Raw genomic sequence first — 27,035 nt, forward strand, 5'->3', positions numbered from 1 at the left:
CACTAATGAAGCAATTAATTCACATTTCAATTTCAAGTACCGTCCTTAATTTAACAATTTATCAAGTTGTGGGACACAACAGATCAAAGTAGAAAGCATAGGGGTGGAAGAAAAAAAAATAGTCAGTGTAGCTGCATTTTTCTGATTTATTTTAGCTTTTCTTGCTTCTGTCACCTTCCCAAATAAAATCTCCCTCTGAATTTCACAAGAAAGATAACCACTTCTTTCAGTAAGAGACTTCATTAAGGACATATTTCAGAAACAAGAAAACTGGGAAACGTAACCAGTTTAGTCTGAATGGTTTTATTTGGTTTTGGTGGTTTTTTTGTAAGATCACACAGAACAATTCTCCAAATAGTCGTCATTTATATCTGAACACAAACCTAAGTGGATAGGCCTGTAGGATGTAAAGCAGGTAGTTTTCTCATTCTCAAGTTATCTTGGTTTGGTATATTGACAAATACATTATGGGCCACTTCAGTTTACATGGTGACTCCTAGTTTAGTACACAAATTCAAGGTGATAGCTGATAGAGTACAGATATTTCTCTAATTCCACAGCTGGTGAATACATTGCAATAGATTCTCTTTGACAGAGGAATTTAAATCTGGCATGATCTTGCAAAATTGGGTTCTGGGATTCTCTTTCTTTGGGAACTTTTGTCTCTACAGTGTTTTTCCAGGCTATGATTCTTCAGGACCCATGTTGCCAATCAGGCTACAGAAGCAACTAGAGGCACAGTTGTGGACTGCCAGGGAATAGAAAAATCTTGGTTTATTCTTTTTTAAATGGAAAGTTCATTATATAAAAATTCAAGATTTCAGTTCAGTGAAAAATGGTGTGCAGTGAGAAGTGGTGTAATGAGGATAGACCCTACAGATCAATCACTGCAACTAAAAAAGTTCAGATTTCTGCTCAATTTCCCCGCAGATTTCTTTGAATATGCCTTCCTGCCAGGAGCTGACTAATGTAAGCATTCTCTTGATTAACTCTAAGAAACTGAAGCCTATATTCTGTAAATCAAAATTTTCTCCCTTGCATACCTGCACATTCTTTTCCTCTCCCTCCTTTCTCTATAAAACCCGACTTCCATTCATTTAATTCATACTAACCTCAATATTTCTGTATATTAATTTCTGCCCTGTCAACGGTGGAGCGTAAAAGCTTTGCTTGTGTCCTGTTAGACGCTAGTAGGTTGTGATTAAGGGCAAGTGTCAGATCTTCATGCAGATCAGATATTACCTCCCTTCATTTCAGGGAGGCAAACTAGGGATGGTTGAGAATGGATGTTTAGAATTTTATATGCATTGCTTCCTGTCTGTTTATATATGTGTGTGAATATTTACACATGGTTACTCTTCTCATCTAATACTTCAGTGTCTTGGGCCAGGACCCCACTGTGCTGAGGCTGTTCCAAGCAGTCTTTCTGTATTTGAAAGCCAGAATTAATATGGGATCACAGCCAATCTAAATTTAGTTTTCACCATATGTATTCCACTGCCACAAAAACAATTTAATTTACACCCTCACCTTTTTTTTTTTTTTTTGCTTCTATTTTTATTTTTGTTCAGTTCCCAGTTCTCAAGTATTAACATTATGGTACAACAACTGGACAATGAAAAATAATGAAAAATGAGGACATATTTCTTTAAAGACAGCTTCTTTCAAGAAATATTTATTTCATGGCATTTTTGCTGCACTTAGGTTTTTCTTTACATCTTTCTTTTGGGCTAATAAGCAACTGTTCCTTTCAGTATCAGGTGTTATGGTTATCTTCCTCAATTCCAACATATACATTTTACCATTCTTATTTTTCTTTGTAAAACATGAGGTTGTTTTAGAAATTTTGTATAAGCTACTGACTACTATCTTATGTATGATTTATTGTAATAAACACTGGAAATTTGTATGGGTATCACAGATGGAAGAGGGCTCAGTGATTTTTGGTGTCCTGCAGCATGACTGACATTATAAACTTGGGCAAGGATTTTTTGTTGGACTTCCAAAAATGGAGAATATCAGCCTTTGTAAGTGTTTGAGGTGAGTAGGTTATAATCCTAAAAGCATTGCCTTGGAAGTTAAGAGACTGCCTTTGAAAGCATTAGCCTAAGTTGAGAGATTGAAAGTTGAGGTGATAAACATGTGAACATTTTCTAGCAAAGTGAGCTTCTTTTGGATGTGATAGAAGAGTGGAAAGGTTTCTTTGGACATTTCCTGTGGAAACTACTGACCAGAGCAAACTGAGTATGATTTCTCTTCAAAAGACTATTTTAAAAAGGAAATTAATTTGCAAGCTCCAACTTAAGAACAAGACATTTCTTACAGATGAACAGGGAAAAAATCATATTCCTTTGGATTTAAATGTAAAATAACAGTGGGTTTTTTATGCTCACGTGTGTCTGCCATTGCAGCTACAGCTTCTATGATAGACCATTGAGTGGAGCCCCCAATTTTGATGGTGTTTGAGCTGCAGCAAATTTTGTTTCTTCTTTTGATGAGCATTGTTACAACTAGCCTAATGATAACTTCCTGTAGAATATGTCTTTAAGGGCATGACTTCTGTGATGTCTCAAAAAAATAGGAACTTCATTTCAAAAGTATAAAAAAAATTTAAAAGTCTGATCCTGGAAATATGACAGAAACTTCTAATTGCTTTTTCTTTTTAAAAGGAAAGTTTTTATTTTTGGCAAATCAAAATTAATTTGTTTTTAAGTTTCAAACCTTCCATTAATTTAATCCTTTACTAAAACATTCTTAGTGTCTGTAGGAAATTCATGCATTTAGAGAAGGTCTAGCAAAGGATTCTGATATTGAAAACACATCAGACATAATAACTGCTTTCATAGTTCTCTTAGTATATCAAAATAATGCATTTCAGCAAGACATTGGACTAGTTAATAACAGCCTTTAAAAAATAATATATTCCAGTTTTCACTTCTCTTCCTGAACAAATAAATTTGAATTCACCTACTTCTGTTTCTGATTTTTTTGACTACCCCTTCTTGGAAACGGTGCTATGTGATGACCAAATATATTAGCAAACTAACTTTTCCCAAGTACAAGCAGGGGGTTTGTGCCTGCTTTTTAGGACTTTAATTATGTTTGCTTTTAAATTCCAAGAAAATTTAATTTTTCAGCATACTTGTTTACGGTATATTAAGTGAAGCTCACCTTCTGAAATTAACAACATATTCTTTCTTTTCCCCCTCACCTCTGAAAAATATTTAATGAGCAATTTCTTATGCAATAAGAACATTGTGTTTTTACTATGTATGTTTTGATGTTAAACTAACCATAAACGATTCTCAGCTATAGCTTCTTACAGAAGGAAATATTTTTTCCTGCGTATATCTTTTATTTGAATGTGGTATGCTTTATGCAATAAATTCTCATAAGTATGTCTCACATAAACACAGGTATTTTGTAAGCAATCCTTAATAAAAACTATTCACTAATAATAAGTCCTAATTATCAGATACTAAAAAACATTCCAATAAGATCTGTTATAAAATTTTAAACCTGCATATTAAATGTCCAATGATTTGAAAACAAACAAACCAAACATGTAAAATAGGAAACAGTTCTGGCTAATTGCTTATTCAATAATGCCAAACTTTTGAGGCAAATGTTGAGAACACCAACATATGTTTCTCACCAGCTCAATTTCTACATGTATAACTGTGAGTGTATTACTCTCTGCTTCACTGTGTAAATAAAAAGGATTCACTTAATGGTCAACCTCACTATCATCAGAGTATTTGAATCCATCATTTATTTTCAAGTTCTCTGCACACCAGTTTAAAGAAAACGTTTCTGATATGCTTTATTTCATATCTGCAATAAGTTTTAAACCACAAGTTCTTGATCCATGTGTATACCTATATTTTGTGAAATGTAAAATCTCAATGTAACTGTCTAATGAAAGTCTCTGACATTCCTTTCAGTTCATAGTATATGATATTAAGAGTGAGGTCAAAGGTAAGATATTCTCACATGGTCACCAACATGTGTGAAGTCATCAACTATGTGCAAATTATCTTAATCCAGAAGCATGCATAACTCAGCAAGGTAATTCTGAATCTCTAGTAAAATAAGGCAGTTCTTCCTAAAGCTATTTGTAGTCTCATTTTAATTATTTTGAGGAAATATCCCTCAAATGAAAATTTAATTTTGTTTTCAAACTGTTAAAATTAGATGTAAGCAGAGCCTTTTAAACACTGATTTTAATCCACATGTGCTGCCTCCTCTCTTTCATTTTCTGTAAATCAAACTTGAGCTGATTTTAGAAATTCCAAACACTTTCAACTATGCTTCAGCCTGAGTGGAAATTTCTCTAACAAACATTTGGACTCAAACTGTTTTTAAAAAAATCTAATCTCTTACAAATGAAAATACGTTTTTATATATAAAGGCTATATCAAATTAAGAAGCTTTGGTATTATTTGAAAGGGATAACATAATAAACAGCCTTCTCCTTGAGGATGATATTTTAAAACCAATTATGCTAGCTTATATTTGCAAACCTCATTTCTGAATTATTCTATATACTTACTTTCCATCACTGGGAAACTATCTTCTTCATGGTTTTGAGTAGCTATTATTTACTTCTTCTTTATTCCTTAGGTTTGCCCTACAACCTTCCCTTTTTACCCTACTTTTATCTATATTATTTAAGACAAATTCCATATTATTACTTCATCACAGGCTGGGGTTGGAGGTCCAAGGATTTAAACACACACCCTCTTTAGGAGGAAGATGCCACAAATCTTTACTTCATTGTTGAAGCCATTTTTTAATATGTCAGTTATTTCAGCATAGGTAACTTTTAGACATAAATTTCCAATGACCTCTGTTAAACTAACAAAGTACATGATGTGCTCTGCCCCATCCCAACAGAAAGGGAGAAACTAAATATAATACAGTATTTAATTATGCTTTTCCCATAATTCTTGTTGCACAAATAAATTTGCAAGCTGAAATAACAAGCAGGTCTTCCTCCATTGCCTCGGTGGAGATAAACATTTTTAAAAGCATTCAAAATAAATTTGGAGTACTGTAATTGGAAAATATTTTGGGTCTGATCTCTCAAAATCATTGACATTTTGCCATTGATTCCATGAAAAGTCACTTCACCAGTGCTATTGCTGTAATAAGTACTTGTTATAAAGTGGGCTGGCATGAAAGAGGTTCTCAGCATCATGACAAATATAAATATGCAGTTTCTCTGTGTATCACACAACCCAGTCATTGAATCTGAGTGTTTGAAACAATTGGGAAAACAGGTCAGTGAACAACTCAATACAGTCATAGGATCACAGAATCATTAAGGTTGGAAAAGACCTCTCCAAGACTGTCAAGTCCAATCTTTGGCCAATCACCACCTTGTCAACCAAACCATAGCACTAATTCCATGTCCAATCATTTCTTGAACACTTCCAGGGATGATGACTTCACCATCTCCCTGGGCAGCCCATTCCAATGCTTAGCCACCCTTTCAGTGAAAAAATTCTTCCTGATGTCCAAACTGAACCTTCCCTAGTGCAGTTTGAGGCAATTTCCTCTTATCCCATCACTATTTCCCTAGGAGAAGAGATCGACCCCCTCCTTACTAAAACCTCCTTTCAGGTAGTTGTAGAGTTAAAGTCTCTCTCCCTGTGCCCCATTTTATGAAGGAAAGACTGTGGATGTTGTCTACCTGGACTTCAGTAAAGCCTTTGATACTGTCTCCCACAACATTCTGCTGGAAAGGCTGGAAGCCCATGGCTTGGACAGATGGACTCTGTTGTGTTAAAAACTGACTTGATGGCTGGGCCCAGAAAGTGATGGTGAGTGCTGCTACACTCAGTCACCAGGTGGTCACTAGTGGTGTTCCCCAAAGCTCAGTATTGGGACTAGCCCTTCTTAATATCTTTATCAACTATCTGTACGAGGGGATTAAACGCACCTTAAATCAGTTTGCAGACAAGATTAAGCTGAGTGGGACGCGTGCAAGCATTCTTTCTAGTTTATAGCCAAGGCTTTCTTCCATAGGTTGTTTAGAGGGATTCACTAAACCTGTCATTCATACTTACTTTTTCAATGACATCTTCTTTGAAGAAAGAGTGGAAAGATAATTTGATCTGATTATTACTTTCGTTTGTAAGACTAATTAGCCCTCAACTGCATCATGGCTTCTTCTAGATATTACGTTTATTTAAGCATGGGAGAGGACTTTTATGCTAATCAGAACTAGAGGTCGCCAGCTCGTATGTTCTTCACTGCTCATAGTCTTTTTTCCTTTTTGGGACTTCTGAGTAGGTCTTTGGGACTGTGAGTAGCTCTTCACAGGTCCCTGCTGCCAGCAGTCATAATATAATCTGAAAAGAAACATTACAGAGAAAACTATAAATGCATGTCTAAATGCATTAATAGCTTACTAAAGTCAGTCAGGTACTACATAGGAAGGCCAAGTTAGGACCACAGAACCACAGATCTTCACAGGACTTGTCACATGGAAAGGCAACAGTTCTAGCACCAAGTCTGAGTGACTTCCAGTGCAGAGATCATACAGTTACAAGCCTTGTACTTCAGAAGTCATGATTGAGAATTGGGTCTGACAACTCTGTATCTTCTCATAAAGCTCAGAGCAGATACAGGGTAAATCATGATCATTTGCTTTAACATTTATTTTCCAGGTTTGCTTTCTAATAGGAACTTAGTAGCTGATCTAGTAATGCACACAATGTTGAACATTTGTGAAGATATTACAACAGCCTGAAAATTCCTTCAGTCCATAACACCTTCTTTCTCTCAATACAAAAAGTCTTTAAATTTTTCTATATCCTGGCATTGCCTTTGAAATAGCCTCACTATTTGCATGATGCTGTCTCTTTACAAAGAATCTCTGAAAATTCCTTGAAGTAGGTTTCCATTGATTTAAAAAAATGTCACTCAGTTGTTTAAAATGTTTATGAAGTCCTTGTGATAGAACATTAGCCATAGACTTCCAGTAGCAATAACGGCTGTGCTAACAGTTCCCAGACTAACACACAAACTGCAGAAGTTCAAGTATGCAAGGCAACCACCTCTTAGAAAGCACTAGCATTTTAATAAAATATACCAATCTTTTATAAAATTATCCATCTGGAAGGACTTATGTTCTTTGTGGCCTCACATTCCTCTTCCCTGTCCACCAGCACTGTGACCACGGGGCAAGCATGATCAGCATCATGACCTAGCATATTAACTAATACCATCTTTTCTATTGGATCAGTGAGCTGCTCCTACTCCCACTAAAGCTGTTGGTTACTGGAAGAGGGAAGCAGTGCTCAGCTGAGGGAGCTGAAGACTAGTGGTTTAGATCATTGTAAAGTGATTGGGAACTGAATACCTATCTAAACAGACACAGAGCAACAGCAAAGAGAAATGTGCTCTTGGCTGAGACCTTTTGTCTCCACAGAACAACCATGTGTGCTGTGTCCAGCAATTTGCATTTCTATACCTCTAGTGACTTTCAAAACAAGAGATGGATCCCTATTCTTGGTTCTTTACTGCTGGACTATACTCATTGCTTCTTTCAGAATTTCAAAACTGAGGATAAGTTACATAAGAGGGGAAAAGGTATCTGCACATATGGAGTGTCTTGGTGGGACTATTTACTAACTAATCATTGACATTTCTTTTGTACATCTTACTGATATCAACATGACAATTCATTTTGCTTCTACTACACCATTATAGACAAGAAGTTAGGAATGGATAGACGTTTCCAAATTGCCTGTCAACCTTTTAATTTCTAGCTCTTGAGGGTTTTTTATGGTTAAGACACCTGCTGTGAATTTTTCTCATTAAAACAGATTCTAACACAGGTAGGTGACAGTATTACTTGAATTTACACTTTTCATTTCAATGTTTTATCAGAAAAAAGGATTTGCTTGTTTTCTGCTAACTAAAATATAAGCCTTTTGAATGCTAACATATTAAACTCTGCATTCAAATAAGATTTTATTTGAACCCAAGAACCACCATTTTTCAGCAACAGTCGGAGAATAATGTTGAAAGTCGATTCCTTCTGTGGCAAAAATGTTGTTGATATTTATTTTATGATATTGAAAATAATGCCTTTTTATAGGCAGCCTGCACTGCAGTTGAGCTTTTCATAAATGAACAGCGAATGAGATTCCCTGATTTTTGTGTAACTAATTTAAATTAGTTTTAAAGCAGTGTTGACTCCACCTATAATAGTTACAATGTTGTCAACCCTGAACATTCCTTTCAAGCATTTTTTCTTTTAACGCCTGTTTGTTTAACTAAAATCAAAATAATCATTTTCTCACATGACTTCTAAACATGAAGTTTTAGTTATTAGAGTGCAAAGACAGTTTCCCTGTCAACCAAAATCATTCATTTTGTGAATAAAATTTTTTCATCTGCAGTGATGAAATGAAATTTTAAGGTTTTTTGGAAATAGTGATATAAACTACCCTGGAATTGTTTGTGTTTTTCCACCTGGTATTTACAGCCAAAGCCTTCTCTGGAGGTTGTGCTCAGAACCTTCTTTGTTACTTTAAATATTAGAGCTTAGTTAACTTTTCCTGCCATAATGCACAACTGACACAGATAAAATAATGCTGATTTTTTTAATATAGCCTCTGCAGTTATAGACCTACTTGCTTTGAACTATAGATACAATGAGAGATCTCAGCTACACACCGTTTGCAGACAGGAGGAATTTGGGAATTGCAGTTTACAGATCAGGCAATGACAAGGGACACTCTATTTTTCCTGTTCATTCTGTAGCCCTGTGCAGCAAATACCTTATAAGAGAGGAGAGTAATGGGTTAAGTTAGTAGCCTTGTGACAAAGGAGAGGTGTCCTGGCTTTCAGTTCCTATTCCTAGGGCAGTTCTTTACCCTGCCCAGTGAGTGGGTCATCCTTAGAGGATGAGTGAATAATTTACAGGATTTAGAATGCTAAAGGAAAAGGCAAGGCTTGTGGGTAGAGGGAAAAAAGCAAGAGAGAGCAAAAAATTGGAGGCAGGAGGCAGAAGGCAGTGAGATAAAAAAAGCATAAATAATTTCTGCCACTGTTAAGTACTAGAAGCTCATCTGATGGCATGTGATTCAGGAGATTAATTAAATATTACCTAATTAAACAAGAGCACAATAATCCTTAAAGGCTGTATATCATTCTTACTGTTCAGGATAGTAAAAAAATAAAATGAAAATAAATCATTAGTATTGTCCTTTAATCCCCAAGATCTTCTTACAATGAATCTAGCATCTCCAGATGTTCTATTGAAAATGACTCTTGCAAGATTTGAATGCAATTATTTCCACAGGAAATTATTTAGCTAAAATAGATGTAGCTAATGCATTTTAATTTCTCTCTACACATTTCATTTGAATATCTTCCTAATGTATCTACAGAAAGTTAGGACATTTATGACCATTTAAACACAAGGACAATTTGACTGTGACAAACAAACCAATGTTCCCTCTCCTGTTTCATACCAAAATGATGATCTTAGAGAGGTCTTTTCCAACCTAAATAATTCTACGTTTCAACACAAAAATGGCACCGTGCCAACTGCAACTTGGCACAACATGAGCACTCAGCGCCTGCTCCATGGCTTCTCTGACTCTGCTCTGAACCTGCCCTTCAGCAGAGCCCTTCTGCAGTACCTCTCACACCCAGGAGGAGAAAGACAGAGATCCAGAAAAGAAGAGAAGGAATAGTTAGCAAAATACAGGGTAGAAAGAATGAAGGTAACCTCTCTGAAGATTGTACAAAATAATCTTGCAAAATCTTCACCTGGACTATGAAAAAGACACAGCTATTGAACCTAAACTGGGCAGAGAACGGAGAAATCCCTGTATGTTGCTGCAAGCAAAAAAGTTCCTGTTTTATCAGAGCTGTTGAATGCTTCCCTTGTGTTTCAGCTAATTCCTAGGAGCATGGATTTATTTATGATCAGTAGAGGGTGGTAAGCATTTTCCAAAGATTGGGTGGGTGTTTGTCTCCTTTGGACAGGAACCTAAATTCCAGACTCCTAGTGATGAAATTTAGGTGAGCTCAATCTAGCCCTTTGCATCTTTTGTTGTTATAAATTTATGTCAACAGGGAATCTCAGTCCTCAAAGAGCTCTTACTGCTTGTATATATTATATGTACATTATTGCATGATCTGCCACCCCATATTCACACAGTGTTTTGTTTGTAATGTTTCCTTGATTAGATGAAGATTTCTTAATGGGTCATAATAAACAAGGGGGATTTTTCAAAAATTTGAGCAATATTAGCATTGTTTAGCATTGTTTAGACCTTGAGTTGAATCAGTATTACACAAAGCACAAAGTATTTATCTTTGATCCTGTTGTGAGGAAACTGTAGTACATAATAATGTGTTTTCGATGAATTTAAGTATTATTGTTGCTCTTTGTGTCACCTGCTGGTTAGAGTGTAAGGAAAGGGGAATAGGGTAACATTTCACTGACTCTAATGCTGAATTTCTGAATGAGATTGTATTACCTTGACTTTTGTGTTTACTGTTTGTCATAAAAAACCAAGTAGTTTCAACTGGAAAGTAATCAGTTAAGGTAACATTACAAGAAAATTAGGCTGTTCTGATCTATTATCTTGGCTTTTAAAGAATGTATATGGATTTCTTTCATTTTTACTCATAAAATTTTATTTTTCTAAATGTCTGGTTTAGGGGTTTTGTTCTTTTATTTATCTGTGTTGTGGGGAGAGGGTAAGCAAAGAAGTTACCTCTAATTGACAATAATATTGAGTGTGTCAAAGAGAAAACTATTCTTTGTCTCTTAAAATCTACCTACTCTTCTTCAGACTTTATTTAATTTCCTGTATTAGTAATTGCAATTACCACAAAACTAAGACACCAGTGAGAATATGGTCCTATTTATACTTAAGTTAGCTAGTCTATACAGTCTAACTCACATTAAAGGAAGCACATCAAAAATTTACAAATGCTCTGATGCTGGCGAATGCACTGATTTCCTCCTAACATTTTGTATTGTGGGAGAAAACTACTAGTAGGATGGATAGCTGATGAAAGCAGAAATGTTTAGCAAATGGAGATCACCAGCAGACTGGAGGCTTTGTCTTGTCATAGTCGTTGCAGAGGTTCAGTCCTTGCACTAGATACCACATATACTGAGCAGTGTGAGAGCCTCCTCCAAAGCCACACAGATGATAGTCATCAGCTACAACACTATGGGAGGACTTCAGTGTTATCCAAAGGAAAGCTCCACCATAAAAGAGAGCATAGGATTTGATTATAAGGGATCCAAAACAAGTTAATTAACAATTCAAAAATAACACAGACTGAATCTTGACAATATGCAAAGATTGGGGGTTTTTTGGCAGCATGACAAAGTTAACAAAGCCAGAGGAATGGAACAGAGTGAGGTGAGGATAAACGGTGAAGTACACCAAATAGAAAAAAAAGAGACAGAGAAAATATGTCTTGGGAAAAGTCAGTTTCTTGACATTAATTTCCATTTGAAAACTGAGTATCCACAAGGATATTTTGGAAAAATAGAGGGACTTTTTCTTGCAATTCTGTGTTCATCTGGAGCAGAGCAACCCAGAGCAGGGCAGTATCTCTAGCTTGCCTTAAATTCAAATGAAGTTAAAATTCATTTTAACTAAGGCAATATCAACACTTTCTAATGGTTACAAGGAATGAACTCATCTCTTGGGTCTCAACTAAATAAGCTATAATGTTTAATTTTGTGGCAGAGCCTCATCAAGATTATTTTTTTAATAGTTGACTTAGTTCGATGAATAAAATTAGCATCAAACACATACAAAAGGACAATTAATTATATAGTATTTTAATAAAAAAGGCTTTAAAATGGAATATTCTTTCAAATTCAGAGTATGTGAAAATTGCTGATGTTTTTCTTTTTTCTCTCAACATGTCTTGCAAGCTGGGACTAATGCTTTCAGTCCACTTCCTCACTCACACCCAAAAAGCCCATCATTAACAATTGTCTTCCCACTCATCTGCTGAGAAACAGTGGAAGAAATAGGTAGCTCTTAACAAAAAGAGAATAGATGCCAACACTACCATTAATTTCTGTTAGCTGGATAATAAATCTCTAATTATTTCTAAGGATGAGATCACAATGGGAGCCCCTGTATGTAACAAAGTACATGTACACTAGATTTTGTTAATATATTAGAACATTTAGTAAGTGTATTGAGAATAGAAGGGAGATCTGTCTTGGGATGTGTTCAGGCAACACTGAATAACCAGGAGAAATGATCAGAGCTACCATACAAAATATTAAAGTTCCAGCAGATATAATTGAATGCATGATATTTGGTAATCCCTGATAATTTATAATGTTTCAGTGCCTCACATTAGAACTGTTTTACATAATCTTTTAATTAGCATTCTTCTTGGCTTTTGTGAAAAAATTTAAATGGCCTAGAGATTTCTGATGAGCATGAGCATGAGCATTACAAAAAGGAAAAAAAAAAGGAAATCCAGGATATTTCAGGTGATGCTGGAATACAGAAAGCCTAGTTCAAACAATGACTTATTAAGTACTGAAAACTGATAACTTTTTTAATACCTTTGAAAATTTCTTTTCTAAAAAACTTATCTCAATTTTTTTTTTTGTTGGTATTAACCCCTATAGGAACTTAAATACTTTACAGTGTTTGAAGCATCAGAATTGTATTTCAGACAGGTAGAATTAGGCTTATGGATCTAAAGGCTACTTTCAGAGCCAGTGAAAGAAGACTGAGGTTTTGCATTTGGCAACACAGAATTTGTGTTGGATAAATGCCTCTACGTACCGGGTACTCAATACCACTGTGAAGATCCCTCTTGACTGAAACTCTCTGACATTTCAAGTTTAGGTAACAATCTTATGAATGGTGTTTGCCCAGCAAATCCACTAGTGTTTTCTAATTTTTTATGAGAACAAAAGGTCCTAGTTTTTGTTTGGAGAGGATCAAAAAAAGGCACACCAAGGCTTCTCCTTGAACAGTCTCCATATCTTTCCTTGGAAATTACATTATTCCTTCTTCTTTATTCTTGAAGTTTTTAGTGATTATTGAAATTGATAAAATATTTGCTCTAACTTTGCTATATATGCTAAGTTATGATACAGATTTGCATTTCAGTAAGACCAGATTTGTTGATTGGTAACTGTATGATACTCAGAATTATTTTTCTTATAAAATACAGAAATATAACTTTTCTGGTATTTTCCTCATATACTATTATTTTCATAGGCCAAAAATGGCCAATTTATTTTTCAGTCTGTAAAAGACATTTTTTTTCAAAAACGCTTTTCTCTAGCTTCATTTATTTTCTTGAATACTTGGAATGAAGAAAACTGTCCTCATTCAGTATTAATAGATTTGACATTTGCTTAGATCACTAAATTGGTCACAGATTTCTTTGAATAGCATCTTAATTTATATTATTGTCTACTCTCTCTCACATTCCTGTGTTTTCACGTGTTTCAGTATATATATGTAATATACTTTTCATTTCTTTATCCTTGTAGTAAAAAACTTCTCAGGACTTTTAAAGATACACTTTATCCTATGTCCTTCCATCTTGTACCTATCTTTTCATTTACATTTGCTCTTGATAGACTATCTGAAGTTTTGTTTTCTAGAGTCCAACCTTACATTTCACCTTTAGCAGTAGGAAAATAGTATGTATCTGTGTGTTTTATGTATAAATCTATGCCTTTCTAAAATATAATTATTAAATAAATATTTTTAAGTAAGAGTATAAGAAATTATTTTGTGTGATAATCTTTGGAGAAATTGTTTGAGCTTGAGAACTAAGTTTCTTAAGCTTTGTCAGGTAATCACTGAGATTCATATTTAAGCCTGTGTAGACCATTGATAGATTAACTTCATGTAGAGGGAATACTTGAATCTCATGGTTCATAAATCAAGAACATCAGAAAATAATATTTTGAAAGTCTACTGGAAAAGATTGTCTGTCCTTCAGAAAACCTCATGTCATGTGAATCATGAAAGAAGCATTCAAAGTTTAAATTGTCAACAGTACCATGTGTTTAAATGTGCTGACTTTTAATCATAAATAATTTCAGAAACAAATAATGATCAGAGAGCTTATCAGATAAAATATTTTTAATCCTTTTTTGGCTACATTGTCACTTAAAAGATCCTGTTGTAAAACAGAAGTGATTATCTGTCTTGGGAAAAAGAAAATCATCAGATTTAGAAATATCTATATGCTATTCAGATCTGGGTCTACTGTTTTTGTTAGGCTGTTTTTCTTTTTCTTTTTTTTTTTTTAATTAGGAGATTAAAAATTATGAGAACCGATTCAACGTAAATTTGGTCTTCCTGTACCCAAGGTTTTAGCAGTCAATTCAAAAACTGTGAGTGGCACCAAAGCACTATTATTTGGTGTAACACAACTGCAAACAAAATCACTGAACGCTTACTTACATGAGTGATACTTACATCATGTTGTAGTACCGTATTCCACATGTGTGTCTCAGCTGGAGACAATTTGGAGGTGTGGAGAACTAGGACAGAAGTGTCCTCCCTTGGATTCATAGCCCTGGTTTCTCCAATACAGAGAGAGAGACCAAATACGCCCAAATATAACTCATTACCAAGAAGAATGCTGATAACAATTCTGATAAAACTGGGTTAAACCACCCGATGAGGAGAAACTTCCCAAATCCCGCCCACCAGACCAAACAGAGTTGTAACCTGAGGTATCCAATGTGCATGCTTTCAGCACCTGGTTTTGGTGGCCTCTCTGCACATTGTCAGCAAAGCACACTGCTGACTGAGCCGTGAGCACCAATAGTCTGGTACCTTACAGCACCTTAGCAGGTGCAGTTGAATGTTTGAGTCCTTAATCACTAGCAGTTCAGTCTCTTTAAAGCCAAAAAGGCATATTTGGAGAAAAGAGAAAAGAGAAGATGAATACCAGAATTTTTGTGTAACCCAGGACAGTGTGTAAAACTGAAATGGTAATTTTAAGATTTCTTTTTTTCTTCACAATAAATTACGATATGTAGATTGTATATCTTTGAGCTTTAAGGTCCAGAAAGGATTATTTTATTTCAAGAGAGAGAATATTAGTCAAGGAGCCAAGGTTCACAGCAATTTGGCTGCCAGATTGTTCCATTTCTAATGACTTCTGTTCTTCCTTGTCAGTCTAGCATAGCCAGAACCACTCACTAATTATTTACAGAGTAGAGTTTGGATTGCATCAAAGAGAGCTTCCACTCATCAAGCTGTTTCCTGGTATTAATTTAGCTCTTCCTTCCTACATCTGTAGCTAAAGCAAGTTTCCATAGTGCTTAAAGTAAAGCTGGAAATAAATCAAAAACTCTGAGACTTGGTGATAAATTTTAATTTAATTTTATTTATTTAAATGCAAAATTTACTTGAGCACAGAAGGGCAATGCGAGGGATGCTTAGAGATTTCTGGTAATAAATGTGTCCCAAAGGACTGAGTTGGAAAAGTAAACAGGTACACAGTAGAAAGTTCAGTTTTAAGGTGGACAGCTTGGGAAAAGTGGCTTCAGGAAGGACAGTGTTTTCCTACTGGTATTCAAGTCTGAGCAGGTTTAAGAGCTGATGCAACTGAAAGGAAATTTCAGCAGTCTGTCGGTCTAGTCCAAGTGTTCTGTTTTGACTGGATTCATGCACTGACTGATGCTTCTAAGTCACTTTTGCTCACACAATAAAAGACTGTGAATAAGCAGACTGACATAATGGACGCTCCACCTAGCAGCTAGATCGCCAGTCTTTCTGAAGTTCACAGCTTTCTGGGAGGCAATTTCACAATAGTCTTAGGCTGATTTAAGATGATCCTATCACTAATTACAAGTGACTTTTTGCATGACAAAAAGCATAGTTAAGGTAGACTTTGTGGATGTCCTGTTGGTAGCAGACTATTGAGCCCTATTTTTGAGTTTTCAGCTACATTAGGCAGACAATGAGCATTATGCTATTAAGATAAGGGGCATTTTAGGGGGAGCTTAACGAGTCGTTTGAATGTTGAGATTAACAGGCGATTGTTGTAACTTATAACTGTGCCTAGGGTAATATTTATTATCTGTGATTAAATCTGTGCCTTTTTTTTAAATGTTTAGATTTTTCTGGTTTTAAGATGAATGAAAACTCTCTTTCAACTAGCTAGATGGATTTCTAGCTTTAAAGGTACTTTAAAATAACAGGTTTTTTTAAAGAAAGGTACAGTCTGATGTTCCACAGACGTTGAAAAATATTCCTTCCATGCAATTTTTACTCAGCTTTTGTCTGGTACAAATACCTCTCATTTCTTACATCAGCACAAGTAATAAAAGAAAAATTTACCAGTACATGTTGCAAGATATTCCTCAGTCAATATATCTGTGAAAAACTAGACAGACAGTGTCCACTGCTGGCAAATCACATAATTGCACTGCAGATTAGAGAGAGATGCTTTTGAAAGGTTTCAATGAATTAAGTCCTAAGTGTCAAATATTTTGTAATTTATGTTTGTAAGCTTGTGTTGTAAAATCAGGTCACTATGTTAGAAGTATTCATGCTTGTCAGATACTTCTGAAAATGTAGATTAACTAAAAAGAAGCTAGGCACACTTGTTTGCAGAGATTTATGTATGTCATTAACTTACTCTGTTCAATAAAAATAGTAGACAATGCACTGAATTTTCTGTCTGTTTGGAAGGGGTACCACAGTATGTGACTTTTTTTTCAGAGAACATTAGTTGGGTCTGAACCCCAAAGGAAGGAATGTGTCTGTATGAATAGATCTCAGAGGAGATCAAGGCCTGCCCTATTGATGAATGTGGCATTAACCTGAATTGTTCTATATCTACATTTTCTTCCTTCAGAGACTTACTTTCTCCATTAGCAGTACTCAGACAAACACTGTATTACCTCCCCTTTAGAACAAGAAAAGAACAAAATGTCTTGGAATTAGTATGAAAGGGATTGCAAAACAAAAGTAATTTGAAAATAAATGGTAGAAGAATTGTAAACAAAGACAGATTATTGTCAAAAAATTCGTTTGCCAAATTACTTACACTGTCAATTTTAGGTCACATAGCAGAAAATAAGACTATTTTTTCTAAATTATTTGTCAAGAAGTGTCTTTCATGCTTTCTTCCAAGAAACAAAATAATATTGTGGATGTGTTTGTATGTGTAAGCATATACATGTGTGCATGCAAATGCATGGGCAGACATGCTCCAGTTCTTCCTGGCTCTGGTAAAAATCACTTTTTGTATTTAAGGGATTATTGGTTTTAATTTGAGGTGAATAATTCTTCTGCTTCTCAAAATAGTTGTTTATGTGTGTCTCTGCACATACTCTCTTGTCTGGTCAGCATTTTACTGTAATGGGTATAATGTGCTTTTTCTTCTGGGTCTCTGAGATGGTCAATATCTGACACCTCCTTTGTTCTTAAGGTTCAGAAATATTGCACATTTTTCTTCTCATATTGTCATGTGTTCTCATATCTGTTCTAAGGAAAGCAAGAAACACACTTGTAAAGATGTTCTAGGAGTAGGAAATCCTCACTGGAGAGTATTCTCAAACAGGTATAACAGCTTACATGCTCTGCCAGCTGAACTGACTTCAGAGGAAATTCACTGTAGAGACCTAATTCCTCAGCAACAGGGTTCCTTTTGTTTCCGTAGAACAAAATTAAGCAGACTAACCTTACAGGGACTTTCAGTTACTTGAGAGAATAATAGCAAAATGTGTTGCATGTTTCAGAAGTCAGGCAAAACAGACAAGTCCTGCTGTGGCTAGATAAGTAAACACAACAGATGTTGGCTTAAGCTGTGCATATTAATGAAGAAGCTCTCCACGCTGTTTTTAGACCTCTAAATCTTAAACTGCTCTCTGCAGCTGTGTGGACTAGAGATGGGGGGGTGGTGTTTGTGTTTGCTTTTCTTTAATGAAAGTCCTTGTTCTGGCTTGTGTCGCCAGAGCCTTGTCTGAAGCAAATCTGCTGTTAGCTTCAGTGGCAACAAAATTAATGGCAATGTGTTTCTGTTGTAGTTGTTAAGAACCTCTCTTTAAGGGGACTATTTCATTTTTAGAGGTAAAATAATATATATGTCACTGCAGAAACCACTGCAGAGGTCAATAAAGCTAAGATGATACCAGGGAGGCAAGAAGCTGGAATATTTTATTGGACTTACAATTTGGTATTTAAGGGGTTCAGGGTCTACATATTCAACAGAGGGTTTGCATATTCATTTTATTAAAATTGGGGAGTTTCATAAGGATGACATAAGGGAAAAATTCAGGTTAACAAATCTTGGGGTCTTACAATTACATCATAGGAAAAACCCTACTTTATCTTGGGAGATTTCATGGGGGGGGAAGGGTATTCAGGACTGCAAAATACACAGGATACAGAGGACACAAAGGGAGACATAAAATACAATAAATCTCCTGCATGGGTTGATGAGATCAAGATGGGACACTCTTGTCTTGGGCAGGGCATGTCACATGGATGGTATCTTGTTTGCTTCTTATATCAAGGGGTTTTTTCCCCAACTTTCGTAGCCCATGGCTTTCTGCACAGACCACTCAAATCTCTCTCTGCAGATATCATATTTTGGAACCCAACAAACCACAATGTATCAATTTTAAATTACTTTTATGGATTTTTCCCTGAAAGTGATCTTGACTATTTTTTTCCCCACTGTTTTTTAACTGTTGTTTAAAAGAGACTTGTTGGAATTAAATTTTGGGCCTGGGTGAGCTATCCTGGAGACTCTTATATGATCTGTCTGCTCTTCAGATTCTCCTGTCAACTCAGCTGATTTGTTTTGTTCTCAAAAGAGGTTGTATCAGAAGTAGAGGACAAATACAGTGAAAACCAGGAAGAGTCATGAAAGATGTCACAGGAGCTGTGCTAAAAGTTAGCAGCTGTAATCATGCATACAATCTTGCTGAAAGATCAATTGTAAAAACTAGTTTAGGAATCTCCATCTCCTTTTTTTTTTCTCTGTTGAAGAATGAAGACTTAGCCAATGGAATAAAAAAAATGTTCTGAAGTAATTAAAGTAGGTATTTTACTTGACACAGCACTACTAGTGAGACTCATTACTACAGAATAATAGATGCAATTTAGCATTGGGAAGGGAATGGGAAAAGCAAAGTCAAAAAAAGAAAGCAAAACTAAGCATTCTGAGAACTATGTAATATCTAAAGAGTAAGCCAGTATATAGAGTGGAGGTACTCAGCCCTTTGAGTTACGGATGTATCCCAGGTAATATGCGAAAGAATGAATGTAGAACAAATATTGCACTAGCTAAGGCATCAGCTGTTATGCATATTAGTGGTCATGTTTTGATAGTTCTCTGTATAACCAGTCATCTAATGTGGGACTTCCTTGCAGAGTGCTTTAATTTATTTTTGTATGTGCACTAATTATGTTTTAACTGTTCTTCTAATGACTTGGATACATAAGGTCAAGTGAGTCCACAGCCTGTGAAGAAGGTGGCTAAATTATGTGTAGTCCTCTGAACAACATATTGAAATCTTGCTTTTGTCTTGTTTGAAGGGATTCACCTGACCTATTTAATCAAGTGACTCCATAGGAACTCCTATGTATTCGGTAGATTTTAATAGGTGTGAGTTTGGCTCCTTGAATGCATTCTGGATGTTGAGATTGAAAGCTGAGTACTTTTGATACAGAGCAGTGTGAAAGCATAGAAATCCAAATTCTCCAAATTTTGTGAAGTATATTATCATGTTTGATAAACTTTGTTCTTAATGCTCTCCAAATTCTAATCAATGAGCGTCAGGTGTTCAGAGCGTCAAAGACTTTAAATTTCAGTGCTTCCCAGTGCCTTGTCTTTTGAGAAGTTAACAATAACTTTTAAGGAGAATTATATCCAGATAAATATACAAGAATATGTAAAACAGACCTAATTTAAAGCTCATTGCACAAGCATACTAGTCTTATTATAAGCATGGAATGCGCATAAACTATCTGAAAAGGGATTTCTTGTCTGTGTTTTAATATTTTCACACAGGTATGATCATGACAAATACGACCTTTTATGTTGACATGTTTTTCTAACTTAAGTTTTTTTCAATTAAACATTTACCAACCTACAGAGTAGATTGTATGTTTCATCTTCTTCAAGTCATTGTTATTTCTCTTGCTCCATCTTTGTCCCCCAAGAAAACTAAAACAAGAACTGAAAGTTACTGTTGCTTACCAACACCCACCCTCCTGCGGAAGTACACATTGTGTGCCTTGGGAAAATATCAGTTTGCAATTACATGAATAATCCTACTTGTAGGCCTGCATCACATTTTCTTATGATATCATAGTGTGGGAGTGCAGGTGTTTTAGTATGTACATTGAATTTAGGTACTTTGATTATGGTCCAACAAAACTACCAGCAACCTTCAAGAAATTTTTTTTATCAGAACCAACTAATATTCAGAATCCCAATTTTAGTTAGAAACAGCACCCTGGTAATCAGTCTACCGTCTTTTCAAAAGCACCACAAGGTTGATTAAATGAATCCATCACAACTTAGAAACAAGTGTTTTTTCCACTCCTGAGAGGCCACTTCTTGGAATGATATTAAATTTTCCCAGTGGTCTAGATGTACCTTTATGCATACCTTGCAATTGTATGCCTAAATTGGTATCTTTACCCCCAGGACATCCTTTCAAGTTTTAATGGAAATATAAGGAGTAAGGTACTAATCTTTTTTGCAACTATAGCACACAATATCTTCCAAAGAAAAAAAAACAAACAACATTTTCAGAGACATGAAACAATCTTCAACTCTTTAGGGTCTAGAAGAACATCTAGATTCACAATACTTTACTAATGATTTCTAGAATACAGGATAAGTTGACTCTACATCATATTCTAATGTATTTAACTGGAAAAATGAGCTGTGTGGGCCTACTGTTGGCAAGGAATTGCTATAAAAACTTCACTAGAGCTCATGAAACTTACACATTTAGTAGCAATGTAATAATCTGACATTTTACACTCCTATAAAATATATATGTGCAAGAACTTTGGGGTTTATTTTTTTGTATTTTGGCTTGGATTTGATAAGAAGAATGGTTTCAGGATATCTTGGAGGAGAAAATTTGGACGGAGTGTGCATAGGTGGGAAAATACCTGAAGAAAGATATTTTTGTTTATATTGAAATGGTTAATAAAAGAAAGAACTCTGTAGAGTTTTCATGTCTACATTGACCAGAAGTTACTTTGCAGCTTTTAACTTTATCTAACTTAATGCAAAACATACAAGTGGGGGAGGAAAAAAAAAACAAAGAAGAAATAGAACAACCCATGATGCATAAGGATGACATTTTAAGTTCTGTAAATTTTGAAGCCAATGGGTCTAGGTTACAATAGACTATAAAGATTAAATTCCATTTTTCCTATAAGGAAATCCCTATAAAAGCATGTTATGTATCACTAGTACGTGCATATACACAAATATTAATGTTGTAAATTTTAATATTGAATATTAATGCCTGAAAATACCATGCTGTAATTTACATGTTAAATTAGTTGAAATGGTATATGGTTTTTTCCCAGTAATACAGCAAAGAATAAATTTAAGGAATAATAATGTTTCTTATTATGTAGGTATTATATACCCTAGTATATAATACTGCAAGTATTTTAAACACACTTTATGTATGTTGAATTTTTTGCTCTAAAATTTATTCAAGCAAGCAATTTTATAGACTCTAAAATGTTTTTGTTTCAGAAAACTCCTGAAATCCATAATAAATTACAAGTTAGAAATGAACAGATGGGAGAATAGAAAGTTTTGAACATCTCTGCTCACCCTCTTTGGCTTTTATTTATTTGTTTTCATATCCAGAGTATTGTTAATCACAAATAAGACCCTGTTTTAATGTAAAAAATGTCATAAGTAAGATATTTGTCCTAAATACATAATCTTATACAGTTATTAGTCTTTAACGTAGCCAATATGTTCATACTTCTACAATCCATCTGTTAGCAAAACCTTCACTTTGACTAGAACTGCACACATTTTATCACAGGTTAAGACACCAGATGGCTCTCTTGAGTTTTCTTTGCAAAACCTCAAGCTGTAAACAACCGCTCTGCATTTCTGAGATGTGAGTACGAAGCTATTGTTTTTGATCTCTGATGTAAGAAACACGTTTTCTCTTTGTCTATAGGAATACCACCCGTTTTCACCTTCTTTGTTTCTTTTCTTTGCCATCACCTCAAGCATCATGTCGTTTAGAAATGGCAGTGTGTTTTGGCAAAGGCCCAATATTTGAAGGAAACTACAGAAAAGGAACAATAGTAGTAGATAGTATATAGCATAGCATCGTTGGACAATATAAAGAGGTCCCTCCAGCAAAAGGGAGCGTGGAACCTACATCTTTTTGGAGAGAGATTCTCATGCTAATGTTAGGTCTCTATGTACATATTCTACTCCTAAATTCCTGTGAAAATGAAAGATAGTGGGCGATTGGCCTTTATTTCACTCTACTCCCTCTCATTCATTCTTTTGTTTGGAGCCAGCAGCCAAGTCGAGCTGACTTAGGCTGTGTCTTGTCAGCTCCGCGGCGGTGGCACGGGATGTTCTATGCCACTCGCTGCATCTCTCTGCTACGCTGTCCGTGGTGCTGAAGGCAGAAATAGACCGGGGAGGGAATCGGGCCGGGGACGGGACCAGGGCCGGGGCTGGGGGAGGCCCACTGGGGCGGCACTTGCAGGACCGCTTCCCTCTTGAGTGTTCTTAAGGAAGGCAGCACCGTGTCTTGTCCACTTCTGAGAAGGAAGGAAAAGGAAAGCAGCATACAAAAATACTACAGTGAATTTTATATTTAAAAATATAACCACCTCTCTGTCTAATTGCATTAGTTAAGGCAATTGTAACCGTTGTAAGGAAATTGCTGCTCTGTAAAAATTGCCAGATAGAAAATCCAATGAGACTTAGCTGAATCTCTTTAGAGACACTTTTAAATAGAATTAAAATGTATTATCGTGATCCGATTGTGCATGTTCTGTTCCTAGCTGGTCTAGTATTAATACAAAATCCCTGTATACTGGGGTTCCCACCATACACTTTTGCCCTCTGTATAAAAATAGCGCTTTGTAGATTAAAGGATTTAGGGAAAAAATGGTCAATATCAGAGATGTTGAAGCCTTTGCTGAAACAAGAACATACTCTTATATACTAGGCACTGTATTACAAATAAATTAATTATTCTGGATTGATATTTACACCTCCAAGACTGTTAAACAAAACAAACCAACAACAAAAATCCCACCACAAACCCCTCTAATAAGAAATTAGAGTGTTCTGTAAACAGTATAAAAATAGATATTTATTACACAATAATTCCCTGTGCAAGCATCTGTCCTTCTTTATAGGATAACTGCATTTTTTTTTCTGTGTAGCTGCTTACTTCCTTTTTCTACTTTCCTCTGGCTAGTTACAACTTCAGGAAGTTTAACAATTAGGCTTGCAGAAAGTAAATTCGAAAAACTTTAAGCCCTTATTAGAAAAGGGAGAAGAGCAAAGTGAAAAAGATGAAAGGAAACAAGTGACATGTCATATTTTACATGGTAGTTACTATTTGCAGTGTCTTGTGATCTCCTCGGGGCAGATACTCCTTAGGCTTCTGTGCCTAGTGAACTTGTTTGGTGCTTCCTCAAGTACTCCAAAACAGCCTATAATTTTACACGGTGCTGGTCATCAGTAGGTCTATCTGCCGCGGCTGTTTGTGGGTGCCCTATGTTATTCCTTCGGTATTCGGGCTGACGGTGCCCTCCAGCTCGTGGATGTGCTTCTTCCTCATGGCTCTAAAACCTTCTCTTGCGGCAGAAACTCCTCTCCTGCCAGACTACACCCCCAACCCCGTCCGTTCCCGGACTGTGGGGCGCTCCTGCCCCGCTGCTGGCGGGCTGTCCGGCAGAGGGGCTGTCGCGGGGCGGGGTGCCTGCCCTTGGCGGAACGTAGTGCCAACTCACCCGCCGGCCCTGCCCCCATGGCTTCCCCGGCCTGGGGACGGTGACAGGTGCCGGTGTCACCGCTGGGGGCGGCAGGGGCGGCCGGTAGGGAGCCGGTGCCGGGGAGCTGGCGAGAGGGTGCGTTCGAGGGTGCCTCGGGCGGGCGGAGGAGAACGCGGAGGGCCATCCGCCACTCCGGCAGCAAGCAGCACCCTCCACCCCCCCGGGGAGGGAGCCCCTTACGAAGGCATCCGGACGGGGGGCAGAGGCAGCTGGAGGTGGATGTACCGGGAACCCCCCCCCCGGTTCCCACCAGAAAGCCGCATCAGCAACACCCCGTCCGTCCGACTCGCTTCCCCTTCTTCTGTCTTTCCCTCATTCCTTCTCCACCCCCCGCACCTTCGCCGCCCCTCGCCTTGGGGAGGACAAAAAAAGCTCCAGCGGTGCGTGCCTGTGTGTGTGTGTGTGTGTGTGTGTGTGTGTGTGTGTGTGTGTGTGTGTGCGTGTATGTGCGTGTGCGTGTGTAGGGGAGGCTGGAGCGGGGTGGGACCGAGGAGCCGTGATTACAGCTCTCCCCGGAGAAGAAGATTGCTCTCTCCAGATGCTGATTTCTGAAGCACTTGGCAATCATCAGGCGGGAGCCGGGAAGAAGCGGCGGTAGCCGCCCCGGCCGCGGCGATGGCAGCGGCGGCCGAGCGGGAGGCGGCGGCGCGGGGCTGAGGGGCAGCGCTGCCGGTCGGACACGATCCGACCCGACCCGATCCGACCCGACCGGGAGCGGCTCTGCCCCGAGTCCCGCTCACTCCTCTCTGTGCCTCCAGCCCGCCCGCCCGCAGACACCCGCCCGAGCAGGTAGTAGGTGCCCCTGTACCGGGACACGGCGGGGGTGACGGCGGGGCACCCATGCGGTGACCCTGGGCGGCAGCAGCTCCCGCCGGCCACAGGGTGGAGGTGCCCCTCCGCAGCCGCGCCTCGGGCCGGAGGAGGCTCCCGCTCGCCCGCGTCCCCCGGGGATGGGTCCCCGCCGGGGCTGAGCGCCCCGCCGCCTCCCGCCTCTCTGCCCGGCGTGGGCGATCCGGCTAGCAGCCATGGCAGCGGCCATCGCCAGCGGCTTGATCCGCCAGAAGCGGCAGGCGAGGGAGCAGCACTGGGACCGGCCCTCGGCCAGCAGGAGGCGGAACAGCCCCAGCAAGAACCGCGGGCTCTGCAACGGCAACCTGGTGGACATCTTCTCCAAGGTCCGCATCTTCGGGCTCAAGAAGCGGCGTTTGCGGCGCCAAGGTGCGTCCTCGTGGCCGGGCCCGCCCGCGGGCTCCCGGGGTGGGGGGACGGGAGGGGGCAACCTGTGGCGAGAAACTTCCCGGGTCGGGCGCCGCCCCCGGTCCCGCCAGCCGGCGGCTCCTGGCTCCCCGAGGAGCCGCGGCTGGCGAGCCCAGCCGGCCCTGGAGCGCCGGTGTTGGTCACGACAGGTGTGCTACGGGTAGGAATCCCCTCGGGGGAGGCGGCCGGCGCGGCGAGAGCCCTGCCCGCCCCTCCGCGTGTCCTCGTCTCTCCCGTGTTTCTCTTTGAAGGACAAAGAGCGCACAGCGTGGAAAGCTCTTTGGGTCTCCGGTGTCTGAGGGCCGTCGTTCACCAGCCCTTCCCTGAGCCACCCGCTTGGCTTTGGTGGGTGCAACCTGGCCGTAGTGCAGGAGTCTCGCTCCGCGCTGTCCGGTAACTTCCCAGTCAGCACACTGAGAGGTGTGGGAGAGCTTCTCAGCATCACAATGGGTGCCCAGGTAGCAGGTCCACCTGCCTGTTGCCCATCCCCAACCAGGGCCTCACCATGCAGACCAACAGGTTCTGCAGGCAGTTCTTCAGGGTACATGATCAGTAGTCAACAGAGAAAACTGAAACTGGTTCCATGATGATTGCGTTCTATCCAGTACGTTGTCTTAGAAAATAAAAAGAGTCAAATGATATTGCAATGACTTATCTATTTTTTACAGTTCTGTGGTATTCCACAGCATTCAGAAATGATGATGACTTACGTTGTACTTGTCCTCAGGAAACAAGTAGTTTTAGAACAAAAGGATTATATTGTAAAGAGTGAAAATGTTAAGCATTACCTGAAATGTGGCTAATACTATCTATCCATGATAAAGTACAAACCACCCTCTGTTATATTAGAGAATGCCACCATGTGTTGTGGTTCAGTATGTATACTACAACTCCTCTTTAGGTTGGGTCAGAAGATAATTTTAAGAAGCATAATCAGGGAACTGTCCTGATTGATGCTTCCTGCCTCTTTTCCATGCCTCATATACGAAAAAACATAAATCAACAAAATCCATGCAATTTTATTTTTACGTGGCTTTGTTACAGTGAAATTATTTATTGTAACTTGCATTAAATGCAAGTTAAGTCTTGCCATTTTTAGATAGTAAAATGATATAGGAAAGATTAGGAGGAACATATCAGTGGCAAAATCTATAGTGGTTTTTTTTAAGCAGTCTGTGTGTGTGCTTAAGCAGACTAGAGTATTTTCTTTATGATGGTGGATTTTATAAGTGATACTTATTCATGAAAATGAATTTATGAGGATTTGCTAATTGAACAATTGTACTTGATCACCTGTGCAGTCTTATTTGGGGGAAAACTCTGTATTTGACTATATTACCATTTGAGGAGATGACTGTCTCACAGCACTGAGATTCCAAACATTTTCCTAGGTAAGAAGGGACTTTATAGAGACTTTTGAATTCATTCTTTTTCATTTAGTCACTTTTCATAAGGTACATTGTGACATTCTTGAACAAGAGAACTGGATTAGAATATAACTCTGCTGTTAACCTATACCACGGATACAGAAGATTTCAGTAAGAATAATCAGAACAAGGGCTATTCACCAGTAAAGTCTGCAGTATCAGACCCCCGAGTTTATTTTCTCTAAGAACTCTTCATGTTGAGACATGACGATACTTATCCATTGATTTAAGTTAAGGTCTCAATTACTGCTCATCCATAGGAATTCCTGATGAAAAAATGCTATCATACTTTTTACTGTGTATGTTCTTGATG

The 27,035-nt window shown here is 38.0% G+C and overlaps 1 protein-coding gene across 5 annotated transcripts in view; it reads left to right on the forward strand.

Moving 5' to 3' along the window:
• Positions 1–27,035, forward strand: part of FGF14 (fibroblast growth factor 14) — a 400,255-nt gene that overhangs the window by 249,110 nt on the left and 124,110 nt on the right. The window contains exon 1 of one of the 5 annotated variants that reach the window (XM_032678610.1): positions 24,413–25,256. The exons of 3 other annotated variants lie outside the window; for them this stretch is intronic. In XM_032678610.1, the coding sequence (XP_032534501.1) occupies positions 25,064–25,256 (193 nt within the window). In that variant the 5' untranslated portion in view covers positions 24,413–25,063. Of the gene's footprint in view, positions 1–24,412; positions 25,257–27,035 lie in introns of those variants that run through there. One more of the 5 variants, XM_032678608.1, reaches the window with a different exon arrangement.

The sequence above is a fragment of the Chiroxiphia lanceolata genome, chromosome 2, assembly GCF_009829145.1.
Source record: "Chiroxiphia lanceolata isolate bChiLan1 chromosome 2, bChiLan1.pri, whole genome shotgun sequence".
Taxonomy (NCBI): domain Eukaryota; kingdom Metazoa; phylum Chordata; class Aves; order Passeriformes; family Pipridae; genus Chiroxiphia; species Chiroxiphia lanceolata.